The sequence below is a fragment of the Rhipicephalus microplus genome, chromosome X, assembly GCF_043290135.1.
Source record: "Rhipicephalus microplus isolate Deutch F79 chromosome X, USDA_Rmic, whole genome shotgun sequence".
In the NCBI taxonomy this organism is placed as follows: Eukaryota; Metazoa; Arthropoda; class Arachnida; order Ixodida; family Ixodidae; genus Rhipicephalus; species Rhipicephalus microplus.
The window spans coordinates 461130861-461155478 of record NC_134710.1 but is presented as its reverse complement, the minus strand read 5'-3'; the positions used below and the strand labels follow the sequence as shown (position 1 = coordinate 461155478).

At 46.2% G+C, this 24618-nt stretch overlaps 1 protein-coding gene and 1 long non-coding RNA gene across 3 annotated transcripts in view; one reads left to right on the top strand and one right to left on the bottom strand.

Moving 5' to 3' along the window:
- The window catches only part of LOC119185219 (uncharacterized), a 93998-nt gene extending 83506 nt beyond the window's left edge, over positions 1–10492 (top strand). For both annotated transcript variants that reach the window (XR_012887709.1, XR_012887708.1), the window contains 2 exons: positions 9640–9988; positions 10304–10492. This is a non-coding gene — a long non-coding RNA (uncharacterized LOC119185219). The remainder of the gene's footprint in view (positions 1–9639; positions 9989–10303) is intronic.
- LOC119187920 (baculoviral IAP repeat-containing protein 8) lies at positions 4650–5686 on the bottom strand. Its single transcript, XM_037436024.2, has one exon. The coding sequence runs from the start codon at positions 5397–5399 to the stop codon at positions 4650–4652; it is 750 nt and encodes a 249-aa protein (XP_037291921.2). The 5' UTR covers positions 5400–5686.
- Positions 10493–24618: the final 14126 nt, after the last annotated feature.

Sequence of the window (24618 nt, the reverse complement as noted above, 5' to 3'; positions counted from 1 at the left end):
CCATGCAATTAGAGGCGCGGACGTGATTGGATACCTTCTCAAATTGATACTACTGTCCATAAACTGCAACACCTGTCTAGAGTAGTCTTCGATGTCGTAAAAGTACACAAACATGTGTCCATCGAGCACTACACTTTCGTATACTCGGGTACTGTAACTCAACTCCAGGTAGGAGGCTGGTATCGTGTGGCATGTGGTATCAATTAAGGTTTTGTGCATCAAAATCTCGTAGTGTTTGGCATGCACGTCGTTTACGAACTGCAGGTCCGAAACCTGATAGTTGGTCGACGTCGTTGCATCCACCTTGTCCAGGTTGACGTTAGTAAGCAATGTGGGCCAACTGTGTTCCGGTTCTAGGGCGGACCAAAAGTAGATACACGTGGAAGTTTTCAGACTTTCCCCGAAACACTGCATCCTTAGCGTATCCGACAAGTCCACGTCGACGCGTATGTCGCTTTCGACCCGCCTCTTGCTGCGATCCAGGACGTTCGCTCGAAATGCAAGCATGGCAGTGTAAGTCACTGAGTGGTGGTTCGGAAATCGCACGTGGGATGCCGATGTTCCATAGCAAAAGTCGCTGTATGCGGTTGAAGCGACGCTACCCACCCACTCCTCGTGCTTCGAAGCAAACTCGTCCAGTTCGGGTAGGTTTCGTTGATTCCACCGATCCGGCTTACATCGCGTCGCGAGAGGAATGCCCGGTGCGGCCGGGAACCAGCGGAAGAGCACCACGCTGGGAATGTTCACCACGGTCAGAGCGCGCAGTGTATGGCAGACGAAATCCTCGTGGGGTGCCACCGTTCTCGACAAATCCAGACGAAAGCATATATACGTATTTAGTTTCAGCACCAGCTTGGACAATCGATCCGTTTCGGGCGTCGCGGTGGTCACGTAGCGCCTGTCGAGTAAAAACGGAACGGGAGGGTTTTCCACCGCGGCACGCTCCAAAGCTTCGCCTTCCACCAGCGTGGGAAAGAGCTCCTTGAGAGAAGAACTCGACTTGAGAGCGTAAATTAGCGCCGTCGCCAGGTAGTCGTCCTTGATGCCATAGGCCAGCCCCTCGAGGTCCACGCACGTCACGCTCGATACCAGTGACGGGGCCAGAAAGTTTTGAAAGAGGCAATCCGACAGACACATTGGTGTGTTCAGCCACAACTTATTGAGTTTTCCAAACAATGCGATGAAATTGGGCAAGGTGCCATGCAGGTCGAAACATTGCACGTACAGTTCTTTGATAAAGTTCTTCTGATACACTTTTGCCAGATCGGATATGGCGTACGTAGTGAGCAGCGCGGGAGTCACGTCTAGAGCGTTAATGCAACAAGTGCTGTGCGTGGCAATCAATCCTGTAACGCAATGGATGCCTGTTAGCGTTTCCAACCGGGTGGCGGTAGGCGCCGGTGTGGTAATATACGGCGCTGCGATGCTCTTCAATCTTCCTCGACATAATTTTAGACCCAGTGGTAGCAGCAATCCCTTAACTTTAGCACTTTCGTACAATTCAACGCAATTCATCCTTTTTTTGCGAAGTAGGGAGAGATACGTGGTATTCTTATAGTGGGGTGAGGGGTGGGGTGTCGTTATCAGGCGGCGTTGATTGGTATATATAGCTTGCGGATGAGTGCAGGACACTCACTAGACACCAGGGAAAAATGACGGTTCTGATCGACGAAGACAGTGCTTCAGTGCGTATCGGGACAGGCATCGTTGAGGGCCGTCTGGCTACCTTCATAACATGGCCCTTGATGAGTCCTTGTGCGTCTGACATGGCAAATGCAGGCTTTTATTATCTGGGCAAAGAGGATTTTGTGAAATGCGTGTCTTGCTGCATCACCATTGGCAAGTGGGTATATGGTGAAGATCCTGCCATAGAGCACTGCAAGTATGCTCCCCAGTGTGATTTTGTACAGTCGCGAGACGAATGTGGAATTTATTCCATGGCTGGCACCTGCACTGTCGACACCGACATCGCACACCCGAGCTTCGAAAGTTACGAAGCTCGACTTGCAAGTTTTGCCAAATGGAACAAAGAGGAGGAACCAAGCCCACTTGCTCGAGCCAGTCTGTTCTACGTGGGGTACGGTGACATGGTCAAGTGTTACAAGTGCGACGCAACTTATTGGGACTCCAAGAAACACATGTGTCAAATTACTGATGATAATATTATTAATAATGAAGTAAAATACTGGATGGAAGCAAGCTTCACTAAATTCTTCATTCAAGAATTAGAGATTCCGTCTCAATTGGCTCTATGTGCCATTAGTAATGAAATTAAACGCAAAACTAAGGGCTTTGCTAATTATAGAGAAGTTGTCGATATTTTGTGTCACTTGTTCATAAACAGATAAGACGGAATAAAGAAATTGCTTCTTTTTTTCCACTCATTGAATCTTGTTGTGTCTGTGTGTATGATATAGAGCAAAAAAGCAGGAAATGGCATTAGAGCCGGCACTTGTGTGTAAGATAGAGTTGAAAACCCGCATTTTTTCCCCGAAGAGGAGTATAAGCGAAGCATGGAGTGATGCTATGAGGGGGGGGGGGGGAGCGCGCACAGCCACGGAGCGAAGGGGGGCGGAGCGCGCACAGCCACGGAGCGAAGGGGGGCGGAGCGCGCACAGCCATGGAGTGAAGGGGGGCGGAGCGTGCACAGCCATGGAGTGAAGGGGGGCGGAGCGTGCACAGCCACGGAGCGACGCTGCGCCGTTGCTAGGGGGAGAGGAGGCGGATCACGGATGCTGATGGAGTTTCCGGGGCGCTTAAGTGCATTTGCACTTGAAAAGCAGGAGGTGACGTTAAAGCCGGCACTTGTATGTAAGATAGAGTTGAAAAGCAGGAGGTGGAATCTGTTTTACTATCGTTGGAATCGGTGCGATGGAGGAGAACTGCCGCTGCCTAGCTCATCTGGAACTAACCAAACTTAATATGTTATTGTTATATTATTACGGTTGGCCGTTAATCCTTCATCATGTGCATAATTATATCTTGTACTACGACCTCATCTACTCTGGCAATCCGACCTCCATGATTCAGCCTCAAGATGAAGAAATCATCGTGCAACAAGCCTTATGCTGCCTGCTTGCCGGGAATCGCATCCATCGAATCGACCTGATTGTCCCACTCGTACCCAGTAGGCACTTTTTATTGAAACTACTCGGTGCGATTCGAAATGACGACATCATTCTGAGGTTTGTGATACGCTACCAAATATACTGCTGGAAAACAATCAAGGACTGTCTCCTTATTAATAATCGAGTCAGGCAGCTTGTGCTATGCAACCACGATACGTCATTTGTGAGTTTGAAAATGGACATGGACAATTTTTTGTTCCTCACTAGATACGACAAAGTGCTCGAGTTTCGTGGTGTTATCATGAAGTGCGTTTTTTCTATTCCCAATGTGTTAGTTAGATTTGGTAGGCGTTTTTTTGAGCAATGTCAACGAATTTATGCTCACTTATAATCGAGACGACATTTTTCAACCTAAGGAATTTTATGGCATGATGCGCGTGATAGGCACCAATTATACAATAGTCTCTCTATATACGGATAATGAATCCACGATTTTCCCCTTTCTGAATGATTGTGAACAATTTAGAAGTGGTGAGGAGTTACCCCTGCATATCGTCTTTCCTCCTATCACTCGTAATGACAATTTTTATGTAGGGAAGGCGGGCTTATTGCAGCGAAGACTACCATCGGATGTTAAATACGTGGAAATTGAAAGGAGCGAAAGTATTCCGTCATATTTCTAGATACCAAATATCACGAGCAATGTATGTGTGTGTGAAATATGTGATTTGTGACGATACTATTCCGTCTCTATATGAAAACCCGAGTAAAATATTGCTGGATTGTGCCGTTTATATCACAGATCAATACAACCTGCTGTTTCTGCGTAAAATGCTCAGCGGAGAACTTGCTGTGTTACAACTATTTGTACGCATTCACACGCAAGAGCAGTCATATTTATTTATGCGTGCAATTTTTGATGAGTACTGCCGGCGGTTAAATGGAGAGAACATTACTCATATGCTTGGGAATATCATGGTACAAGTTGATGAGAACATCAGGTTCAATTCCCATAGTGAATACTTCCTCACAAAAATTGTCTGTTCAGTGGATATTTATAAGCCCAGACAAAAAAAGCGCTCTTACAGTCCCGTGTTAGCCGATGAATGTATCAGTTGGATACAGAAGCTATATAATGTAAACTTTAAATCTCAAATGAATTGTTACTCACTGTACCCAAAGAGTACTTTCTGTACAATTAATAAATTGGAGTGTTCGAGCTACTATAGGAGAACGGAAGAATTGTCTAATCTACGCATGGTTGGTATGATTGTGAAGTGGCATCGTTTATTGGACATACAATCGTACAAGTCTGACTCTTCGATGGTGAAATATTTCATGAATAACGGTCTTCGGAGACTAACAGTTAGACAGTTTCTCACTGCTCGCCATGTGATTCCTGCGACAGACAGACTCTTTTGTAACGGCGACGAGAGCGCTCAACGAGTACTGTACATTCTTGAAATTGTGTGGAGTCATATAATGAAGTCACATGCTTTGCAAATGTTTGCAATAAAACTTTGAAACAAAAATTGGAAAAATACTTTGCTTTATTTTTTGTTCTCCCCCTCTCCTTTCTCACTAAACGTAAACTCGAATGGTCCCTTTGATGACCATACGGCACAGTGGGCAGGAGTGCAAGGTAAAGATGCAATTAGCGCAGCTTGTGAGATGGGCACATGGGAGGGTTACAATGATAGCTTCTTCACCGAGGCAAATTTTACACACTAGATTCTTTAGAAACTCGGATTGTGCTTGCTCTTCATTGGTGGTGGTGTCGGAAGGCTCGTGGTCCAAGAACAATTTACATATGATCTTCATCACGTATTGAATTTTTTCAAAACCGCTGCCTTGCTTTCGTATGGCGTTCCAGAGTGCGGCACGGATGGAGGATTCGGAAAGTCCCATCTTGATGTACTGTTGCACTTGAGGAGAACTGAGCCACATGTCCACTTCTTTTTGATAAATGTTGTCTTCCACGTAACAGCGAGGAGTTATGGACAAGTTCGAAAAATGATTGAACCATCGCTTACGGCACAAGTCGATGTATTCCTTGCCTTTCTGCTGCAGTACAAATTCGCACGATGGATAGACGCACGCATGTTCCTCCCAGGGGTCGTCGGTGTCCATCCAATCGCACAGACCGCCATCGCAGTAGTAACAGCGTGTAAAGTCCTTGTAGTTGATGTAATAAAAGCCTGCTTCTGCAAGTTTTTTTACGTTGGTATACTGTGCTTCGGACGGCCATCCGTCGAACGTGACCATGCGTAAGATTAGTTTTTCATAATCTGGTCGTTTAGCCATCTTGTAGCAAAAGAATACGACACGCATCGACCGGCGTCCTTTTTATTGCCATAAGTCAATGGGGGGGGGAGTCGGGCGGATCTCGGTAGCAGCAGATCCTGATGGTGAGGAAAGGCGGCGCAATAAACGAACCGAGGAAAAAAAGAATAGGTCACCGTGCGGCCGCCTGGACTCTGGGAACTGGTGTACCTGAGTCGGTGAGACCACGTGACTGCAGTGGGTGTGAGGAAGTGGTACACGTGGGTTCATGCAATCCCATACAATACTCACTAGAGAGATTGGCTCTGCAGTAAAAAAAAAGTTAAAAAATGTATATGTGTTCTAACGCGCTATATAAAAAAAACGAGAGAGAAAAATAGATTAAAAGGAGATGAAAAAAAGGACAGACGACTTTTTTCCAAGAAAAAAAAAAGAGAAACGTTTTATTTCTTAATGACTGTCCGCAGCATGTCACCAATGGCAAGCTGAGATTTGATGATCTTGCCATGTAACCCAAGAAATGTCAAGTGTTGATTTCTTTTTATGTGATCGGGGGTAAGTTTCACATCAGACAAAGCAAAGTACTTCTTGACGCAATCCCAGCAATCTTTGGGTAGGCAGGAAGGCAATTCAGGACCCACCGTTTCCGACCACATTTCGGAATTCACGGTCTTCCTAATGAACGGCAGCAAGATTTTGGCACTGTATTTCCTGGTAGGAATCACCAGCAGTTGGCGAACTTTCTTCTCTATGAGAGCATGACGAAGCATCAAGTCATGCATTGCAATATTCTCAAACAGAGTTCGAATCTGGCCATTTATAACATCACATGCCACGCGCACAAGCAACAGTCGATTTCGGTTACACAAAGACACAATCTTTTCATGGTGTACATTCATCTCCATGAGATTGAAATTTGAATAAAATCTGTCGTGCTTTACAAACGCAGCCTCAAAACCAAATGGCCAGCTAGAACACCACAGACTAACAATGGTTTCTCTTTATACAAAGCATTAATTATAACACCATTAACACTCTTTGGAAGATTCATTTGTCCATATGTGAGCACCACTGATTGAATATTTGCATGAGAACAAATACTGCCATACAGGTCAATCAGAGCAGTTATGGAATCTTTTACAATATTTCCACTTAAAAAGTCAAACTGCACTTCCTTTACATTTCCTAATGCCTGAACTAAATCACTTGCATTTTGAAACGAGGTCGCTTTTCGATCGACATATCTCAAGTCCAAATATGATATGTTATCAAGGCATTTTGTAAAGCCATACCCAAACACACGTTCAGGTTCCTGTAATCGCACTTGCTTCATGTTAGCCAGCGTGCGCACTTCTTCGTTTGGAGCGTAAACCGCCACGCATTCCAACAGAGGACTATTCTTCATTAAATATAGCAGGGGTTGCTGGTCGTTTTGCGAATAGTTCCATTTGACTGAAAATTTTTGCAGTACGGGCAAGTTCAATCCTCCAATTAGTTCCCAGTAAATGCTCTGATCGACGACACTAGTACTCATATGAATTACGAGCACTTCGAGTCGGTTACGAGAGATGCTTTGTGCGAGAGCGTGCAAAGTTTGTTCTTTCAACAATAATACAATTTTCAGAGTTCTAATGGCTGTACAGAGGGGCAAAATTTCTAACAAGGTACTGTATTCAGACTCTGTCTTAATGCACACGTCCACGCGTTGCAAAATCTTTGCATTTGTTTTAGCAATTGCAAAAAAACAACTCAAGGAAGATGAGGTGGGAATCTGCATGTAAACATCACTGTACAATTTCATGTCATCCTCAACATCGACAACTTTCTGCACTCTTATACACTTTCCTATCCAAGGAATGTCTTTTCTGCACCACAAAATGTGTGCATTCATGCAGAATCTATCCACTGCAATTTCTATGTATTCATGCGACAAGTTTCCGTGCTTCTCACAAAGCCTTCTGTCATCACAAGTAAGAAAGCCCGTTATGCGTTTTCCATGCATGTAAAAAAATGACAACATCCCGAAAAGAGTCTCGAGTCCACAATACTTGTCACAGAAAAAACACTTTCTATCGTAGAGATGCACACGGATACCTGTGATGATGTCGACATGCCGCTTTGCGTAAACACTTCCCACAGGTCCATCTGGTCTTTGCTCAGCTCGATGTGTCGCGCTTGGAATTCCAGCTCGGGAAGTTGAGCCATCATCATGTAGCCATGCATCTTGTGGAAAATCTTGCAAAATTGAATAGCCAGGAACTTGTGGTTAGGAGAGTCCCAACAGTCGTCGTTCCAATAACCACAGAGGATTCCTTGTACGGGCAAACACGCCAACTCTTCTATCATGGTCAACATCAGCATTCGACCGGCCACTGGAAGTAAGGGAAATTATTTCCTTAACGGACATATGCTCCGTATTTTGGACCATGAACTGCTTCTTCCATCAAGCCGCCATGGTCGAATGACGACGGCTCCCTCCACTTTGCACGCGATCTAATCTCGGGAAAGAAGTACAGCGAGAGGGTGCTGTGCAATATCAGCCCCGAGAGATAATGGTTGCATGATATTGTCGGGGGGGCTCGAAAAACACGGGGAGCGCAGCAGCGGAGAAGACTCCATTATATACGTTTAGCTATCTATATTTGTTCCTCAAAAAAAGACAATGAGCGATATATCAATTTTTTTCAAAATGACATTTTTACGCAGACTTACCAACAACACAAAAAAAGAAAAAAAAAAACATTGCGTTACAAAAAAAGGCTATTTGACTAAGGGAGGAGAAAAAAGACTTTTAGATTGTGGGCGTTCCAGAAGATAAAAAGGGGAGAGACATATCGTGGGGGCGTTCCAGAAGATAAAAAGGGGAGAGAGACATATCGTGGGGGCGTTCCAGAAGATAAAAAAAAGCGGTATGTCTGATAGTGGAGAGGAAGAGATGGACACAAAGGAGCCTTTAATGTCACCACAAGACGTATGGACTTTGAATGATAGATTAGAGACAATAAAAGATCTTGATATGTATTTAAGTAACCTCCGAGCTTACTACGATCTACTTTTGTGCACAGGAAGTGTAAGATTCACTTTACCAGAGGAACATGTCTATTTCATACGCAAAGGTGCAACGTGATTTTTACTCTAAATCAGAGAAATGAGCTTTGTTAATTAAAAAAGACTACAATGTGGTGGTAAGTTCCGGTCCTGGTGACTACTCGAATGCATTGACTCCCATCGGTGGACTCAAGAATTGGGCGAGCATCCTGAAAACCAGCCAGCATTCGCTACGTGCGCATCATGGGAGGAACTCCACAGGCTCCCTTATTGGAAGAGCAAGTGTTTCTGTTCTCGATGAATTCCTTTCTAAATTTCATTGTAGCAAGACTGCGGCTACGACCTGGCAATTAGCAGTGATAGCGAGTGGTGCAAGATGCTTGCAGAGGGGACCTTTTTCCCAAGCTGACGCGTTTGTACATGCATTTCATGCCAAACGACATGCCCTCACTGCCCGAGTACCACGGACGCAGCCCTTAGCTCGGCAGTGAACGACAGCAGGGAGCTGATTACCGGCATGCAAGTGGAGTCCATGAGCATCAACCAACAGATTACCTACATGAGCAACGACATTTCCCAGGCTGAACTATCCAAAGTGCAACACCACCTCTCTGACTGAAATTTTTTTTTTCACGAAGTACAACTACATGGCTCTTGTGTTTAGTGATTATCTCAAGACTATGCCCAGGTCGCCACCTGAGTACAATTTGAGTGTAATCCATCGAATCATGTGTCATCGCCAGCTACCGGCACTTTCGAAATATCAATAAACGTTCCGTCGTTTTCGTAGTCTGACTGTTTTCTTCTACGATAAGGTCCTCGAATTATCTTGAGATATGGGGGAAGGTGGTGGAGAGAGCGAGAGATATGTACAGTATTGGGTATACCATAACTTAGAGCCATGGATGCACGCATGCGATGCACGTTTTTCGAAGCATGGGGTTTAATATCCACGATGCATTTAGTGACTAAAGTGTGTGATTTTTTGAATCATATAAGACTCGCCGGGTGCATGAAATTGTGTCGCTGTGACGATTTTATTACTATTACCGAAGTTGATGAAGAATGTCCACAAGAATGTCGCGATACGATAACACCACCACCCGAGTTAAACTTTGAATATGTGTCTTCGTGGTGTAATGTCGTACGAGATGCCTGCGTGAAGTTAGATTGGATGTCATCGAATCGCATCAAGCTAACGATGATGAAGTGCACTACAGACGACCGTTTTCTTAATCAGATTGCACTTGCATCGCTGTGGATCTTCCTGACCCACTACGGTCATCTAGTAACGGAGGTGGTGGTTGATGGCTGGCAATCGGAAGAGAGATCTCTCCCGAAACTACTCTATCAACATTGTCGTAACGTGGAATGTGTGCAACTGATAAACGTCCCGGACGATGCCACGTTTGGTCCTCTAACAAAAGTGCTTTTGGGATTTTGTTCTCGAAACCGCATCTTGAGATTCAAGTGCATGCGACCTGAAGTGGATTTGAATAGTATGACACCCATGCCACATCCTTTCCCCGACATAAACGATCGAGACGAGGCTGCGGGCAAACTACTGCAGTACATCATAGCTCACACAGGTAAGTGTAAAAAAAAACCTTTATTTTTCTCTTTACGCGCCGCTAATATAAAAAATGAAACGGGTAGAGGAAGTAAAGGCATATAAGAATGCCACTACCGATACACCTTACGTCCGCGGTTCTGACATTGGGCGTATTGTACGTTGCAATTCTAACATTACTTCCGGTGTTTATGATTCGCTACGCTCTATTTCAAATCGGTCTTATATGCGTGATAGCGACAGTGACTCACATAATAAACATAAATTCAACAAAAGATCTAAAAGCAATGATGATTAACTATTTTTATCTCACCCCCCCTTTTACTTCTACCAGAATCTCGTTGCCTGATTTTAATACCACCACCACATTTAGCAGCAACGACGACAGTGTCGGAGAAGAACCCACCACCAATAACAACAAACAAGACGAAGAAGAGACAACAGCAGCAGGAGGAACGGCACGTTCACCCCTACAACACGAGATCAAAGACTAGACGACAATAAATTTTTTTTATCTACATTATTGTTTGGTCTCCACTCAATAAGAGATAGTCTAAGTTGTTGAGTAATCTGACGTTGGTACCGGACTTCTTCTTGATAAATCGCCATTGCTCCTTGCGTGAGGCACGAGGATTAATCCGCCTGACGGCATTGATTATCTTGTCTCCGTCTGCTATGTTTCGGGCCACTATAGTGCCTATTCCATCAAGGATGCGATGATCGGACTGATCCTTTACCCCGAGGTAGTGGTCAACGTACGTCTTGAGACCACTCATGCAAGCCTGTTCGCTGGTGTCTGGTTGGCGCCCACTGCACATGCACTTGAGAAAGACGAGCGTTTCGAAGGGTACGGGCACCACGTTACTCACGTAGGTACCCATGTAGACACCGTCAAAAATCATGTAGTCATCGTCTGGGACAGCTTGCAATATGGCTTCCCTAGTCCATTGATTCTTGGGTGCGTGATGCGTGGCCGCAGCCAGACCCAACCTGTCTTGAATCAGGTCGTCATAGTTTGAATACACGCGACCGGGTGCTCCTCTCCGCCCCGTGCCGACCACCGAAACTGCATCAAAACAGTGTTGACTGTTTTGATTCGAGACGTACATGTAGACCGTGATGGAATGCTCCAGTGCACTGATTTGCAGTTCGTTCGCCTTTTTCGCGGTGCCGCCGAGCTGTACCAACTCCTTGACTTTGAAGTAACCGCCCAAGTACACGGGTGCAGTCGTCCACCAGTTCTCTTTGTTTGTGGTGGCCGAGCGTCTCCAGCCTCGGGGAGGCTTGTCTGCGCTGTATCGCACTCGGCTATCGTAGAGCATCCTTCCGGGATCGTTGATGTCAATTATAACGTAGGTGGGCGGCACGTCCACCCCCTCCGGATACCGTCTCGGCACCTCAATCATGGATTCGAAGGCCTTAGTGAACCGCTCGTCTACACTCATGCCCTTGCCTTCCCAAAAGACAAACACGATCTTTTGTCTGGCTCGTCTGTCGCCTTGCTTCTTCCTCTTCTGAATGAGCGACACGTGCTTTATGATTATGTTCAGAAAGTCCCTGAATGTGTGTCCCGTATCCACCACCAACTCCTTGTCGGTAAAAAGCCGCGCGTACTGCGGTGGAAGCGCATAGGACACGAAGGTGTTCTTGTAAGGGGCGGAAGTTTTGAAAAAGTAGTACACGTTTCCGCTGCTAGCGTGATAATGAACAGTGCTGCATTGCATTAATAATGTCGTCTTCTTCTTGCCACGAATAATGAGATTGATAATGAACGTTTTGTGCATGATGCAGATCGGAGCATTTTTCGAAAAGGCGCGTGTGCACGCCGTCTTGGTAACGTTCCGTGTACGCCACCAACATTATAGGGTCAAACCTGTCTATTTCGTGAACACGTTTTAAAATGGGACACACGTTTTTGGACCTGTACATCCAATATCTAGTTAGGTAAAAAGTGTACATATGAGCCACCGTTTCTATGAACATTTGTTTAACTCCGAGCTCACTTTCAATTTTTGCCAGATAGTCAATTCCCTCGTAAGACCGCCGATGATTGACGGTGATTGCTTGCACGAGTCCGTTAATACACAGGAGAGACCATCGAGTTGGATTTCTGTGGAATTCCACGGCCCGGTTTCTCCGCCATCTCATCGTATCCGAAAGTTGATCGTCCACTACCATCGAGTCAATAGGTACTAGCCAGTCATTGTTAGCCATGGATCCAATTAGCGTTTCATACAGATGGAGTTCCATTATTAAACGCGTATTGGACGAGGCATTGTTTTAGGGGCGAAGCTCCTAAGCCGTGGGTCTGTCGCTCCTCTGTATGTATGTATGTATGTATGTATGTAGCCACCTCTAGTTTAGTTTTATGAATGGCTCAATAGATGGTGTTGTGTGTCCAGGCTACTACCTCTAGTTTATGAACTGCAGCATAAAAAAACTTGACTCTCCGAGTGCTAGGTACAATTAAAACTCGATTTAACGAACTAATTTAGCCCCCAAAATCAGTTAATAACGAAAATTTTCCGGAAATAACTATGTAATGATGACAGATGGCGCTTGTATAATGCGAATGATGTCATATATGGCGCACGCCATTGGATGCCTCCTATCATAAAAGGCACTCGCTCTTGGCGCGCTTTTCTCATTCACTGCTCGGAGTCGCTGGATGGAGGCAGCAGACAAGGCTGCGGAGCGGAGAGCGCGCAAGGCGGCGGCAGCGCGTGCTCGCACACAGAATCCAGCCGTGCGAGCGCGAGAGGCCGAAGCGTGTCGTCAGGCTGCGCGTCGACGCTGCCAAGATCCGGCCGTAAATGAAAGAGAGGCAGAAGCGCTCCGTGAAGCTGCGCGTCGACGCCGCCAAGATCCGGCCGTAAATGAAAGAGAGGCAGAAGCGCTCCGTGAAGCTGCGCGTCGACGCCACCAAGATCCGGCCGTACGAGAGCGGGAGGCCGAAGCAGCACGGCAGCAGCGCGAAGAGGATCTGCAGAACGTCCTACCACGATCTGAGGAACATGCATAAAGCTAGTACTTTACAAGATTTTGCTCCTCAGTGTGGGCCTGTCCCTCCTTTGTAGTATGTAGCCACGCATAGTGGGATGTATCCACTCCATGTGATAAAGATGACGATGACCATGAAGAATAAGCGCGTTCCTACACGTGATTACGATGACGCTGAAGACCATGAAGTATAAGCGTGTTGCAGACCACACATTCTCTTTCTGCCATGGATGAAAACAATCGTGAAGGCGCTCTCGTCCTTGAAAGGCAAAACGGCAAAGCCGACAATAAAACGTTCCCCTGAGCTTAACGTCATATATGTGGACCCCCGCGTTTGTGTGTCAGGTCTTTGTATGATGATCGAGTGGGCAAAATTTACGGCGATTGGCGGTTTACCAGATTACCTCCGGCGCTTCGCCCACTCATCGTCATTCATTTCGTGGATATGGCGTGATTTTTTCTTACTCGTGATGATGCGTTATTCCCACGGCTCTGGCAAATAGATGCACACTTGCGCATTTTCTTCCATAAATCAGTAGCCATACCGTCTTGAAAACGCTCGGCATAAGCGACCAACATGATTGGATCCAATTTGTCATGAAAAACAATGCGTTTCGTGACCTTACCCACTAACAACAACTTACGGATCTCGCAAAAAAATTTGTTCCTGACAAATTCCACAAGCGTGTCCCTCACGTCAAAATCGCAAAATTCTATCCTATTTTCCTTGTCATGAATACAAACCTCTCCGTACTGCTCTTCCATAATCTCCGAAATAGTATTGAAACAAATTACGGCCCACTTGTCGGGATTCACATGCAACTCGGCTGCTTTCTTGCGACGAAACGCAGCCTTCTTTCGATTATTAGTTCCATAAAATATGGTCAGATCACTTTCATAATCGTCCAAATTAATACATAAGACGCATTTGCGTTGCCGTAGAGCCAAGTAAAAGCGGGTGCGTCTCCATACAAAAAAGCGAGAGACAAAAAAATTACAAAAAAAAGATCTACATGTAGTCCCCGTTAAGCATGTGGTTCGTTTTTTTTTTCCAAACTGTGTGGCAGAACTTGCAAGAACGTGGCATGCCACAAGTGTGGCTGCCCCGTCAACGCGGGAAAAAATATGCCATGTTATTGCTTTAATTGTAGGTTCCATATAAAAATTTTTAGTTTTCGAGAGTGCGCATCTAAAAAGAAAAAAAAGAGGCAATACGAGACTATTGTTGTGAAGAAGAAAAAATGGATTTTTATTGTTTTTCCTACTGACAATAGGTGCATTTATCAAACTGTTAGACCGAAAACAATTGTACAGCATAGGGTTTCATAACATACTCTGTCCACACTTGCTCCAAAATGTTCATGTTACGCATGGACTCTTCGTCTTCACAAAATAATCTGTCCTCACTAAATATGACAGACCTTGCAAGAAGAAATTCTCTCAGCGTGAGTCTTCTCGCATCTCTGAGAAACAAATTCTGTAATGTCATGTGTGCGGAGTGATTTGCATATGCATAGAGATAGTTATACATATGAAACATACACCCAATCATTCTGAGATTTTGGAAGCGAACATATTCGGGCATCGTGCTCGAGTCGCATATTGGGGTGCAGTCCATGGTGGCATAGTCGTTAGAGTTATACATGGTCGTGTACACTGCGTTTTCGTTGCAATCGTGCCTGTAGTTGCTGTCCATCCATTCGTAGCACTTGGTTACTGCATTTACTGGATTGTACAATCTGAAGTTGTGCAAAGCACGCACTTGGACCTTGCAACCTAGTCGAAGGAGCAAGTGCTCAGTTTCAGTTCGTAGCGTGATCCGCTCCGTGTTTTCGGGAGGATCCTCAATGTCAACTTCGATATAACCCAATCGAGGTAGCATTCTACGAGTCTTGGCGACTTGCTCGATCGCCTTTTCTAACCTAGAGATTCCACTTTTCGAGCTAACGGTAATTTTGAGTGCCGAAATGGCCAATCCGCCGCTCAGGACGAGTTCGAGATTCGGATAATTCTCATCCACGGTCATCATGTTGAGAGTTATGTTATTAGGTGCATCGTAAAAGAGAGGCACTCCACTAGCTGAAATTTTATCCACCTTGACTAAACATGCATCGTGTTCGTTAGCCGCCACGTGGTATTTGGCGGCCAACACGTCTTCGTAAGTGCATGGTTGGTTGACGCTTGTGATGAACACATATTTTGTGTCATTTGGTAGTCTATGTTGTTGGGTAAGAGGCTTAACTACGTGAAAAGTCTTCTCGTATAAGCTGATTGTGGGATACATCACGTGCACCGGGAGTTCGGTCCCATCCCTGCACGACATGTCAATGAAGTGCTTTTTTTGATAGAAGCAATTGTGTGTCCATAGTAAGACCCCCACGTGTTCGCATTTGGGACCCAATTTTCTGAGTAATTGCCAAAACGAGGGAGTATTTACTAGGTCATCAGTGTATGTGAACACCAGTTGCAATACATTGGCTACAAAGTCTGGCGTGGCTTCCAACAACAAACTGCAAAGATTTCCAGGTCCTGTATAGTTAAGTGCAACCCCCCAAAACACCAATTGCGTGGTACAGTGCGTGGCAAAAAACACAACATCTTCTACTGAAACATTAAGAAAGACCGGTCCCGTGTAGAGATTGTCATCCCGCATGTATGCGGGCACACACAGTTCACAACTGGTAGCACTGGTCATGTTCGTAGAAAGGATCCGCTTGACGTCCCCGAGCAAGCGTCCGTCGTCTTGGTAAGGTGGTTTGGGGAATACAAACACCACCGCCGTGTTCTTGGGGATGTGAACGGGAGTGATCGCCTTGAGGAACGGGCAGTTTTCTGATGAGATGTGATTTTGCACCAGTGGGACTTCAAATACGGTGAAGTGAAAATTTTTGATCATACACACCAGGGCTTGAGCCACGTCTTCGGCGTGCTTGATCGGACGTTGATTAGTACCGTCATAAATCAATTGAAATAAATTGTCTCCTCCTTCTTCCATAACGATAGACATGTCTAGTTCCTTCTGTACTCTTCTGCACAACCGATGTAAATCGGTATGGAAAAGACACGAACATACAACGGGATGCATTTTTGATGCTTTTTTTGAACGATCGATGTAGCTATTTAAATACCCCCGTCCTACGACTCCTCCCATCGTTCGGCGGCCAGCAACTGACACGCCCACTTTTTTTTCGCCTTCGTTTTTTTATTGCCCCGCCCCTATCTCTCGATGACAGCTGACGCGTCCTCTCTTTTATTATTTTCTCTTCCGTTTATCGACCCCTCCTCCTACTCTCGGTGGTTACAACTGGCGAACGCGTCTTTTGCAAGTAGGACCCAATTCGAAAAAAAAAGCAACGTCTTCCATTAGAGCTCGTTCTCTGAAGCCACCCACTCACTTCTCTTCCTTTCATTGCGCATCATATCTCGACGTCGCCGCTGTCGCATGATAACTGCGCTACATATATATATGAATAGAAAGAGTAGCGAATAAGGGATAGAAAAGATTAGGAAGGTAAAAAAGAAGCACTGGACGTTTCTCACGCAGCTACTCATTAGTTGATAGTAGCTCGGCCTCTCTCGAGAACAGGCGTCGTCTCCTCCTATCACGGGCGGCGAGCTGGGGAGTGCATACGAAGAAGGTCCACTTAATAAATTGTACAGGTATTGTGAATGAATTGCGCTGTATTCCAACGCAGATTTAAAATAATGTCTAATGTGGTATAAAATTGAGAGATGACGCGACTGTTTGTACGTACAAGTAGTTATCGTACCGTTAAAGACTATCTTGTCGTTGCAAATTGACATGACCAGGTCGAGGGGTTCGAAATAGTATTTGCCCGCGCAAGAAGTTGCGTTAAATATTCCCTCGGAAGAGTAAATCATTGAAAACGGCATTTGTTTGATATATTTAAACGTTACCGTAATTTCGGTTTGCGGCGTTATAAACAAGAGTCTAGTTGCATGATAGGTTACGCTATCCGCTATAACAATTGAATCGACGATTACGTTGGGTTCAAGGTCCTTCCATTCAAACAGATGTGGTCATTGCGCCGCATACATGCTCGTTAACGTATCGGTACTCACGTGGCGACCGCTACCTATGGAATATAGGCTCATGGAGTAATCGCGCACGCGTTTCACGGGGCCACACAAGAGACCTGTGAAGGCGGCATCGTTGGTCCTTTTGTCAGAATAGAAATTGAGACTCGACACTATGACGTCCTCGGAGTTGACTACCGAGGGAGACACGTCCACGTACGTGCGCTTGTCGTCGTCTGTGGATATTCCACTGTAGATGTAAGCGCGACAGTAAGTTGTTACCGGCGAGCAAATGCGACGTTCGATCGTCCTAATTAAGCCATCGCTGGTGCACTCGTACGCTGCTTCCTTGAAAGTAGTATCGTTGAGACACTTTTCGTAAAAAACGGTGCCCACGGTGTAGAAACCCGACAGAGGTGTGTTGACGCTAGAACAGGTCGTGGTAGCGCCGTATTTTTTCACTCCCATGACGCTACCGTCTACCCACCCGCGACACCCACGCACCGCAATGGGACTCATCAGCACCGTATCCATGGGTACCGCGACCGCAGTCGAGTCGTTATAACGATAACAGCCCATCTTCAGACCGCGACCGGCCAGGTCCCAATCGTAAGGAGATGTCGTACAGAATGTGATAGAAGGAATATTTCTTTTCAAATACAACACGTTGTCCTCCTCTTGAGATACTTCCATGCTTATTAACCAACTGTTTTTCTCTAGATTGTATATTTAAAATTCAGTACCATTGAATACGAGAATATTACCACCATTCATACATTCTTTCGCTGACACCAAAGGCGAGGAGAAGTTGAATTCGAAAAGCGTCTCGTAGCGTGCTTCCGGAAAGTGTCTGTTTTTGAAGAAGCGCTCTTGGCACGTGTTTCGATCTGCTTCAATTTTGTACGATTGCGTTGTCGGGTATGTAATTGGCCAAAATGTCATAGTGCCGTTGTTTTCACAGGCTCGGTCGACGTTGAATAAGGGTGTATGTGGGGCTTAGGGCATCCCCGGGGCTACCGGTCGTCATTTTGGAAAAGAAATTACGAGACCACTCCTTTATGGGCTCTCGTATCTTGCATTTACTGACGTCGGGTGTAAGGGTGTTTATTCGCGAAGTGTCGTTCCAGTAAATATACAAGGTCATGCAATCGTATTTGTTAGTGGCCATAGATGGCAAGTTCCAGTAGTTTTCGTCGTGTGTTAGTCTCTGGAAGTGATCAATTCGGTAATGCATGGGTAGTGGGATTATCGACTGGTAAGGAATCTCCTCTTCGTTCCATCGACTCTTGTATCGCTCTACGGCATTTCGTAGTTGGTTGCAGTAGATATGTTTAGGTAGAAGGAAAAAACTAAATATTATTACGATCAATTGTCTATCGCTTATCGCACAACAACCCAATGTGCCTTTTCGCCCGAAGCACTGTGACCTTCGCACGGTCTTTCATCTAGACATGCTGACCCAACGAAATCCATAGTTGCCAGTTTCTAGCCCTTGCAGCCGTTCTCGTGGCCAACGTGAAGGACGACATTTTGCACCAAGCCACTAAGCACCACAAAGAGGAGAGTGCCGTTGAAGGGGAGGCCGACGAACCCGGCAAAACCCTCTTTCTCACCTGCCTTATTGCTGGTCCCGAATTACAATTACCTGCTGTCTACTAGCAGTGAATAGTTCCAGGTGTTTTCTGAAGCAATGTTTTCTGACACCAGGTGTTTTCTGAAGCAATGGTTCCATTTTCCTATTAGCAGCCATTGGCATGTTCTAGTATGAAAACGAAAAGATACACCAGGTCTTTTCTAAAGAAATGATTATATAATCAAAACCATATCGCGCTACAGCTTTGCAGTTGATCATGCTCATTGCCGTCAGTATGTGTTTGTATGGATAAGAATGCCGAAAGACGGGCGCAAAGGGAAGCGGCGGCGCGTGCTCGCAGAGAGGACCCTGAAGTGAGAGCCCGAGAGGCAGAAGCGCGCCGGGAAGCTTCACGACGTCGCCACCAAGATCCTGCTGTACGGGAACAAGAAGTTGCATCAGCAAGGAAGCGTCGGCAAGATCCCGCCATACGTGAACAAGAAGCTGCAGCGACACGTCAGCGCCGGCAAGATCCTTCTGCACAAGAACAAAAAGCGGCATCGGCAAGACAGCGTCGCAAAGCAGAAATTGTGAAACACTCGACAATGTGAAGTGGCGAGGAAGGGCGCATATCGCGAGGCGCTGCAAAGCGTGCCAAGAAAGACCACGAAGGTGCAGACGCCCGGTTTGATAGAGATTTCCTCGAACGCATTGCGACAGCTGGCAAACGCATCGCGACAGCCCTGGACCTCCTCGTGGGTGCCCTTGTGCCTGGCCATGCAATCCCCGCAGCAATGCCACTCGGCTCTATCGCTGTGGCCTTAACCTCCTCGTTTTCTTTTTTTTAGCCTATTCCTTTCTTTTTTTAGATAATCATTCCTGTTCTCTTGAGCACAAGTCATTGTGCTCTCCATCATGCTCGTACCGTAGCAGGTGTCTAACGACGCAGGAGTAAGTGTACTTCATTAGTTCTTCTCCCTCTCCACCGACTCCTTCTTCTTCTTTTGTTGTTGGTGAGTTGTTTTCATTATTGTGGTTGGCTTTGATTACGTCTCTGAAGTCTTCGGTCCAATCTGTCGTTTCTTTCAGCAGGTTTTCTATGCATTCACACCTTTTGGGCAAGTCTAGCGCGCACATGCTCACCAGATGAAAAAATAGAGTGTTGTCGGTACCTCCGTGAGTTTCAGACATCAGATTGTTTGACCATCCGTATTTCCATACCGCGTAGACAAACATCATATGTGGATATAGCGAATCGAGGTAGAGCAGGAAACGAGTGATCTCGTACATGTACCAGATACTGTGCTGCTCGACAACCACATCCCTGTTACCGTTGCATTGGTCTGCCATAGTCGCCAACTGCGGAACCGTTGTTGGAATGGCCTCTCCGATTCTGTCTGCGGCGGCAAATTCAAATGTAGCCCTGGGAATGTTATTGATCAGTTGATTGAATTCGCCCACTGAGGTCATGGTTTGCACACCGAGAGTCACAAAGCACGTGCTTTGCTTGAAACAAATAGCGTCCCATTGATTTGTCATTGCACCAAACAGAAAAGACGTCTCAATGGACTTCTTGCACATTAGAATGCACACCAGTCGATTCATCCGCTGTTCCTGGTCGTCAAAATCATCGTACGAGTTTTCTGCCAAAATGTCTCTCTTGAACAACGTATACAGAATGGGTTGGTATTGCTGTTCGGAAGACAAATCCGAGTATATTATATGCTCGGGGTAATTGAATGCAACGTCCCAAGCGCGAACCGATACGCAAGGGTGGTAATTCACTATGCTGATCAGATTCTTCTTCTCGTCGTCGTAAATGTAAATGTCCATATTGCCATCCACCGAAAACGTAATGTATACGTTTTTCGAAAAATTGGCACAAATGTCGGCGCTCTTGTTACCCACCATGAGCTCCTTATATCGGACCCACCGACACTCGTCGCCTTCCTCTGTCACCTCGGCCTTCACTTGTTGAATAACGCGTTTGTGTTCCAGCATCTTGAGCGAAAAAGCTCTGTACAGCTCGTTGCTGTATTGGCTCCACATCTGCACCATGGCGTCGTCATTGCCCACGACCTTGTGCATTTGTTGTTGCTGCTGCACAGACTGTGTGATCAGATGCAAGATGTACACATCGACCGGGTCGGTTCTGCTCATCAGAGACCGGACGTAGGTTTCGTTGTACGGCTTAGTGATGATGTCGTAAATAATGCCGTTAACGTCCCACGCGTTCTGCAGACGCAGCAGCATCTCATTAAGGAGGGCATCCGATGCGACGATCGTGTTGCCCTCTTTGCTTGTCACATGCATATTAAACAGTTCATGAATGACAAGATTCATCCGCACATATGTGAACACTTCGTAGTCGATAGAAGACGCACGCTCTAGCGTCACCTCCCTCATCGCATTAATCAGCTCCTGGTTGTTCATGCGACGATACTTGGCAGCATCTTCTTCGTCCAGAGATGGCTCACTGATACTAAACACCTTGAGAATATCTGCAAAGGGGATGTTCTCTATGCGTCCCAGTAAAATATTCATCATTATCCTGTCCCTGTACGCATACATGCGTATCATGATGTTTTCAATGTATGCCTCGACCGTTTTTCTGGCCTCTTCCGGATCAATGATCGCGTCCATGTCCACATCAATTGCTTCGATTTTTTTCCTCAATAACTCGATGTCGCTGTCGCTAATGAGAGACTTTCCCGATTGCTCGATATCGTTACTTCTCAACTCACGAAGATGTTCCATTTGATTAGTCACGCTTTCCTTCAAACTCTCCGCGTTCTTTAGCGCATCGGTCATGTATTCCATGACTTTATTCACCCGCTGCTTGCGTTCTTCTCGAGAGACGTGAACGTAGTCGGGGATGGTTTCCACAACAGTACTCTCCTTCTTACCGCTGCAAACGGTGGCCCGCGTGCCTCTGTGTTTTTCGATATACTCCAACAAACCCGGAAAGCGGTCGAGACGCCTTGCGTTCATTTCGGACTTCAAAGATGTGATGTGTCGTAGATCTGAGAGAGTGGCTGTGCCGTCTTTCTTCTTGTAATAATACTGTATCTTCTCTCCGAGCAAAGTCATATCGTTGTCTAGGTCTGGATCTAGCCCGTTGTGAATGACGTTTTTGACGGTGGTTCCAACGAGGGTGGTATAGGCGTGTTGCAGAGCCGTTGAATGCTTTCGTCGCGTAAAGTCGAACGTGAATTCAGAATCCAGCGCTCTGAAGAATGCCGTCCGCACGTCTTCGCTAGGCTCATTCAAAATTGCCGCCACACAGGTTCCAATCCGACCCAACCTTGCGAGACCATCGATTCGTTCAGTCAGTCTCGTGTAGGACTCTAGACCCATGCGATATGCGGAAAACAAGAACTCCTGCGGCTCTCCTATCTTTTGCGCCGCCTTGCGAGCAAGCAGTAATCGTCCGTGCCACGAGTACGAGGAGGTCATCTCTTGCATGTAAATAGACAGTTCTTCTCCATAGTAATCGCTTCTGGCTTCTTTCACGTCTATAGAAGAAAATATCTAAGTGTACGCACAGGCCTCGTTTGTTAAGTCGTTGTCGTTCCAGTAGCGAGCCGTTAGAGGAAAGTAACAAAGTGCCGCGTTATTTTTTGCGACGGCTTGCATGACCACATCGAAGGGGGGCACGACCACATTGCCTGTTTCGTTCCGGTAGAGGAAAGGCATGACCACGTGAAATTCTTCGCCAACATCGTCTGATTCCTCCTGAAAGGCTGCAAACGCAACGAGCATAAAGTCCAAAGTGTACAGTCTCTTTCCGTCAATAGTGACGAATCCGAAGCCCACAACCTTTTCCTTTTCATTTTCGGAAGGACGCCGCAGATTTTTAGCCAGTTTCATGCTTTCTTCCTTGTCCCCGTACCTATCGTAAAGCAGTTCGGTGATGGCGATGCGAAACTCTTCGGTGGCCATATCACTGTCGGTAAGCATTCGCGCAGTCTGCAGCGGTATCGGCTTGATGTCTGCATACTGCTTGTGTGCCTCCGTAATCAGGTCTTCGTAGTTGCAGTCTACAGTGGGTAAATTTGTGTCGTCATTGCTCGGACTAGTAGACTGTTCGACCTTCACTCCTTCGTTAAACTCCACAAAGCGGTCATATCTAGTATTCACAGCCTTCTCTGCTAGCTCTTGCGTATCTTCCCACGAGAACGTAGTGTTTTTGAAACGGTCGCTCGTAAATTCAATACCAAAGACATTCTTACTTTGCATAATCATGTCCACACTTGCTTGGTTGTCGATGTACTGGAATACCTGCAGTAACGTATCGATGCCGCGTTGCGTGAGCAGCAACTCGCGGTGATGGGCCCCTCGACACACATCGATTCCCTGTAGAATCTTGATGTAAGACAAGAACGTTTCTCGATCATAATCTTCGATGTAGTACTTCAGACAAGGTATAAGAACTGTATTGATGTCCATTTTTTAACAAACTGTTCTGCTGGCAAAAAATAAACTGTTCTGCTGGCAAAAAAGGTTTTTCTTCTTCTCCCTTTAATTGTCGTATAACGCCACACAGACTCGCATAGAAGCAAAGATGTGAGACGCTAAAACCCCGGCGTATTTAACGGATACGTCTTCTATGACGTTTTCGTGCGCACAATTGCCGTCGTCTCCCAGCCAGGTGTCACAAAAGATCGTGATCAGGCCACAATCCATACAGGCGCGTGCTTTATGATTCGAAGTGTCACACTGGGTCCCTAACCTCATTAAAGATTCCGTTGCTCCTGTCGCGTAGAGGGCAGAGCATTCGATCTCTCCCATCCGCGCGCTGCCGTCATTTGCTCAACCTTCAGTCGGTTGCCGGGTAAATGTATTATATACATTAATTCTGTTCCGATAATGAAACTTGTCCTCAGGTACATTTCTCTGTTGAAAGAACGCCGTTCTGTGCATTTGTAACTCATTAAGTGTCAACTTGCCGTCACCCAGTCTGAATTTTTGCAGCGCAAATCTGTTATTTTTCAGTTGACCCACCGTGAGGCGAGAAAGTATTGTAACCGGGTGTATTATTGCATCCAGAATGCACCCGTCGCGTACTCCTCTGGGCATCAGATAATCGGGTAGAATTTTACAAACTACCCCTTTTTGACCGTGAAGCGTGGCGAATTTGTAACCCAGCATCGGCATTGCACACTTGGTGATAAACACTGCCAGCTTTTTGTCGACCACACCTACCCAATAACAATTTTGAAAAGCATACCCCACGTTACTTTGTTTACCCGCAAACACGGCAACATATTTATTATTGGAATCCAACACAACCACCACGGGCTGTTTTCTCTCTCTAATTACGGTTCCCGGTAACACACCCCACACGTTGGTGTCGTAGCGCATGGAACATTCCGATGGCAGAGACGGGTAGACAGTGCACCCGTACGCGTTTGCCGGTATGAGTAAGCGCTTAATATGTATGTAAGCGGTTCTCTTTGTGAAAGAGGTCGATAGCACTATGCCGTCTTCCACGCAGGAGCCCATGGCCAGAGGCAATACGTTCGCCTCGCTGCCGTAGTGGCCCACGCCAGACCACAAGAGCACTTTGTTCTCTCCGTTGCGCACCCATGTCCGCCCCGTGCCCGTTGACGCCTTTGACACGGCCTGTTTTATCATGCCGAACACCAACGTGTTACGCGCGGGATCGTTGTGTGGGTCGAAAAAGTGCCTCCTTTTGAGATCTCCGGAAGGTATCGATCTCAGTGGATGACACATTGTGCCTCCCCTGTCGGGATTAAACAGAGTCCCTCCCATGGCAGATATGTAAAGCGCCACCCTTTCTTCGTAATGTACGTGTAAGTAGGGGAATGCGTTGCAGAATTCTGCAAGAATTTCGTCGGACACACGCACCTTGCCCGTCTGTAGCTTGTGATTGAAAAATACGTGTACTGAGGGTGAAGAGAAATGTCGATCACCACCCCCCCTTATCCCTCCACCACATTGTCTACAACTGAACCACAGCTGCACTTGTAAATAAAGAACACAGTCACCTTCACCTCTACGAAGCACATGTTACT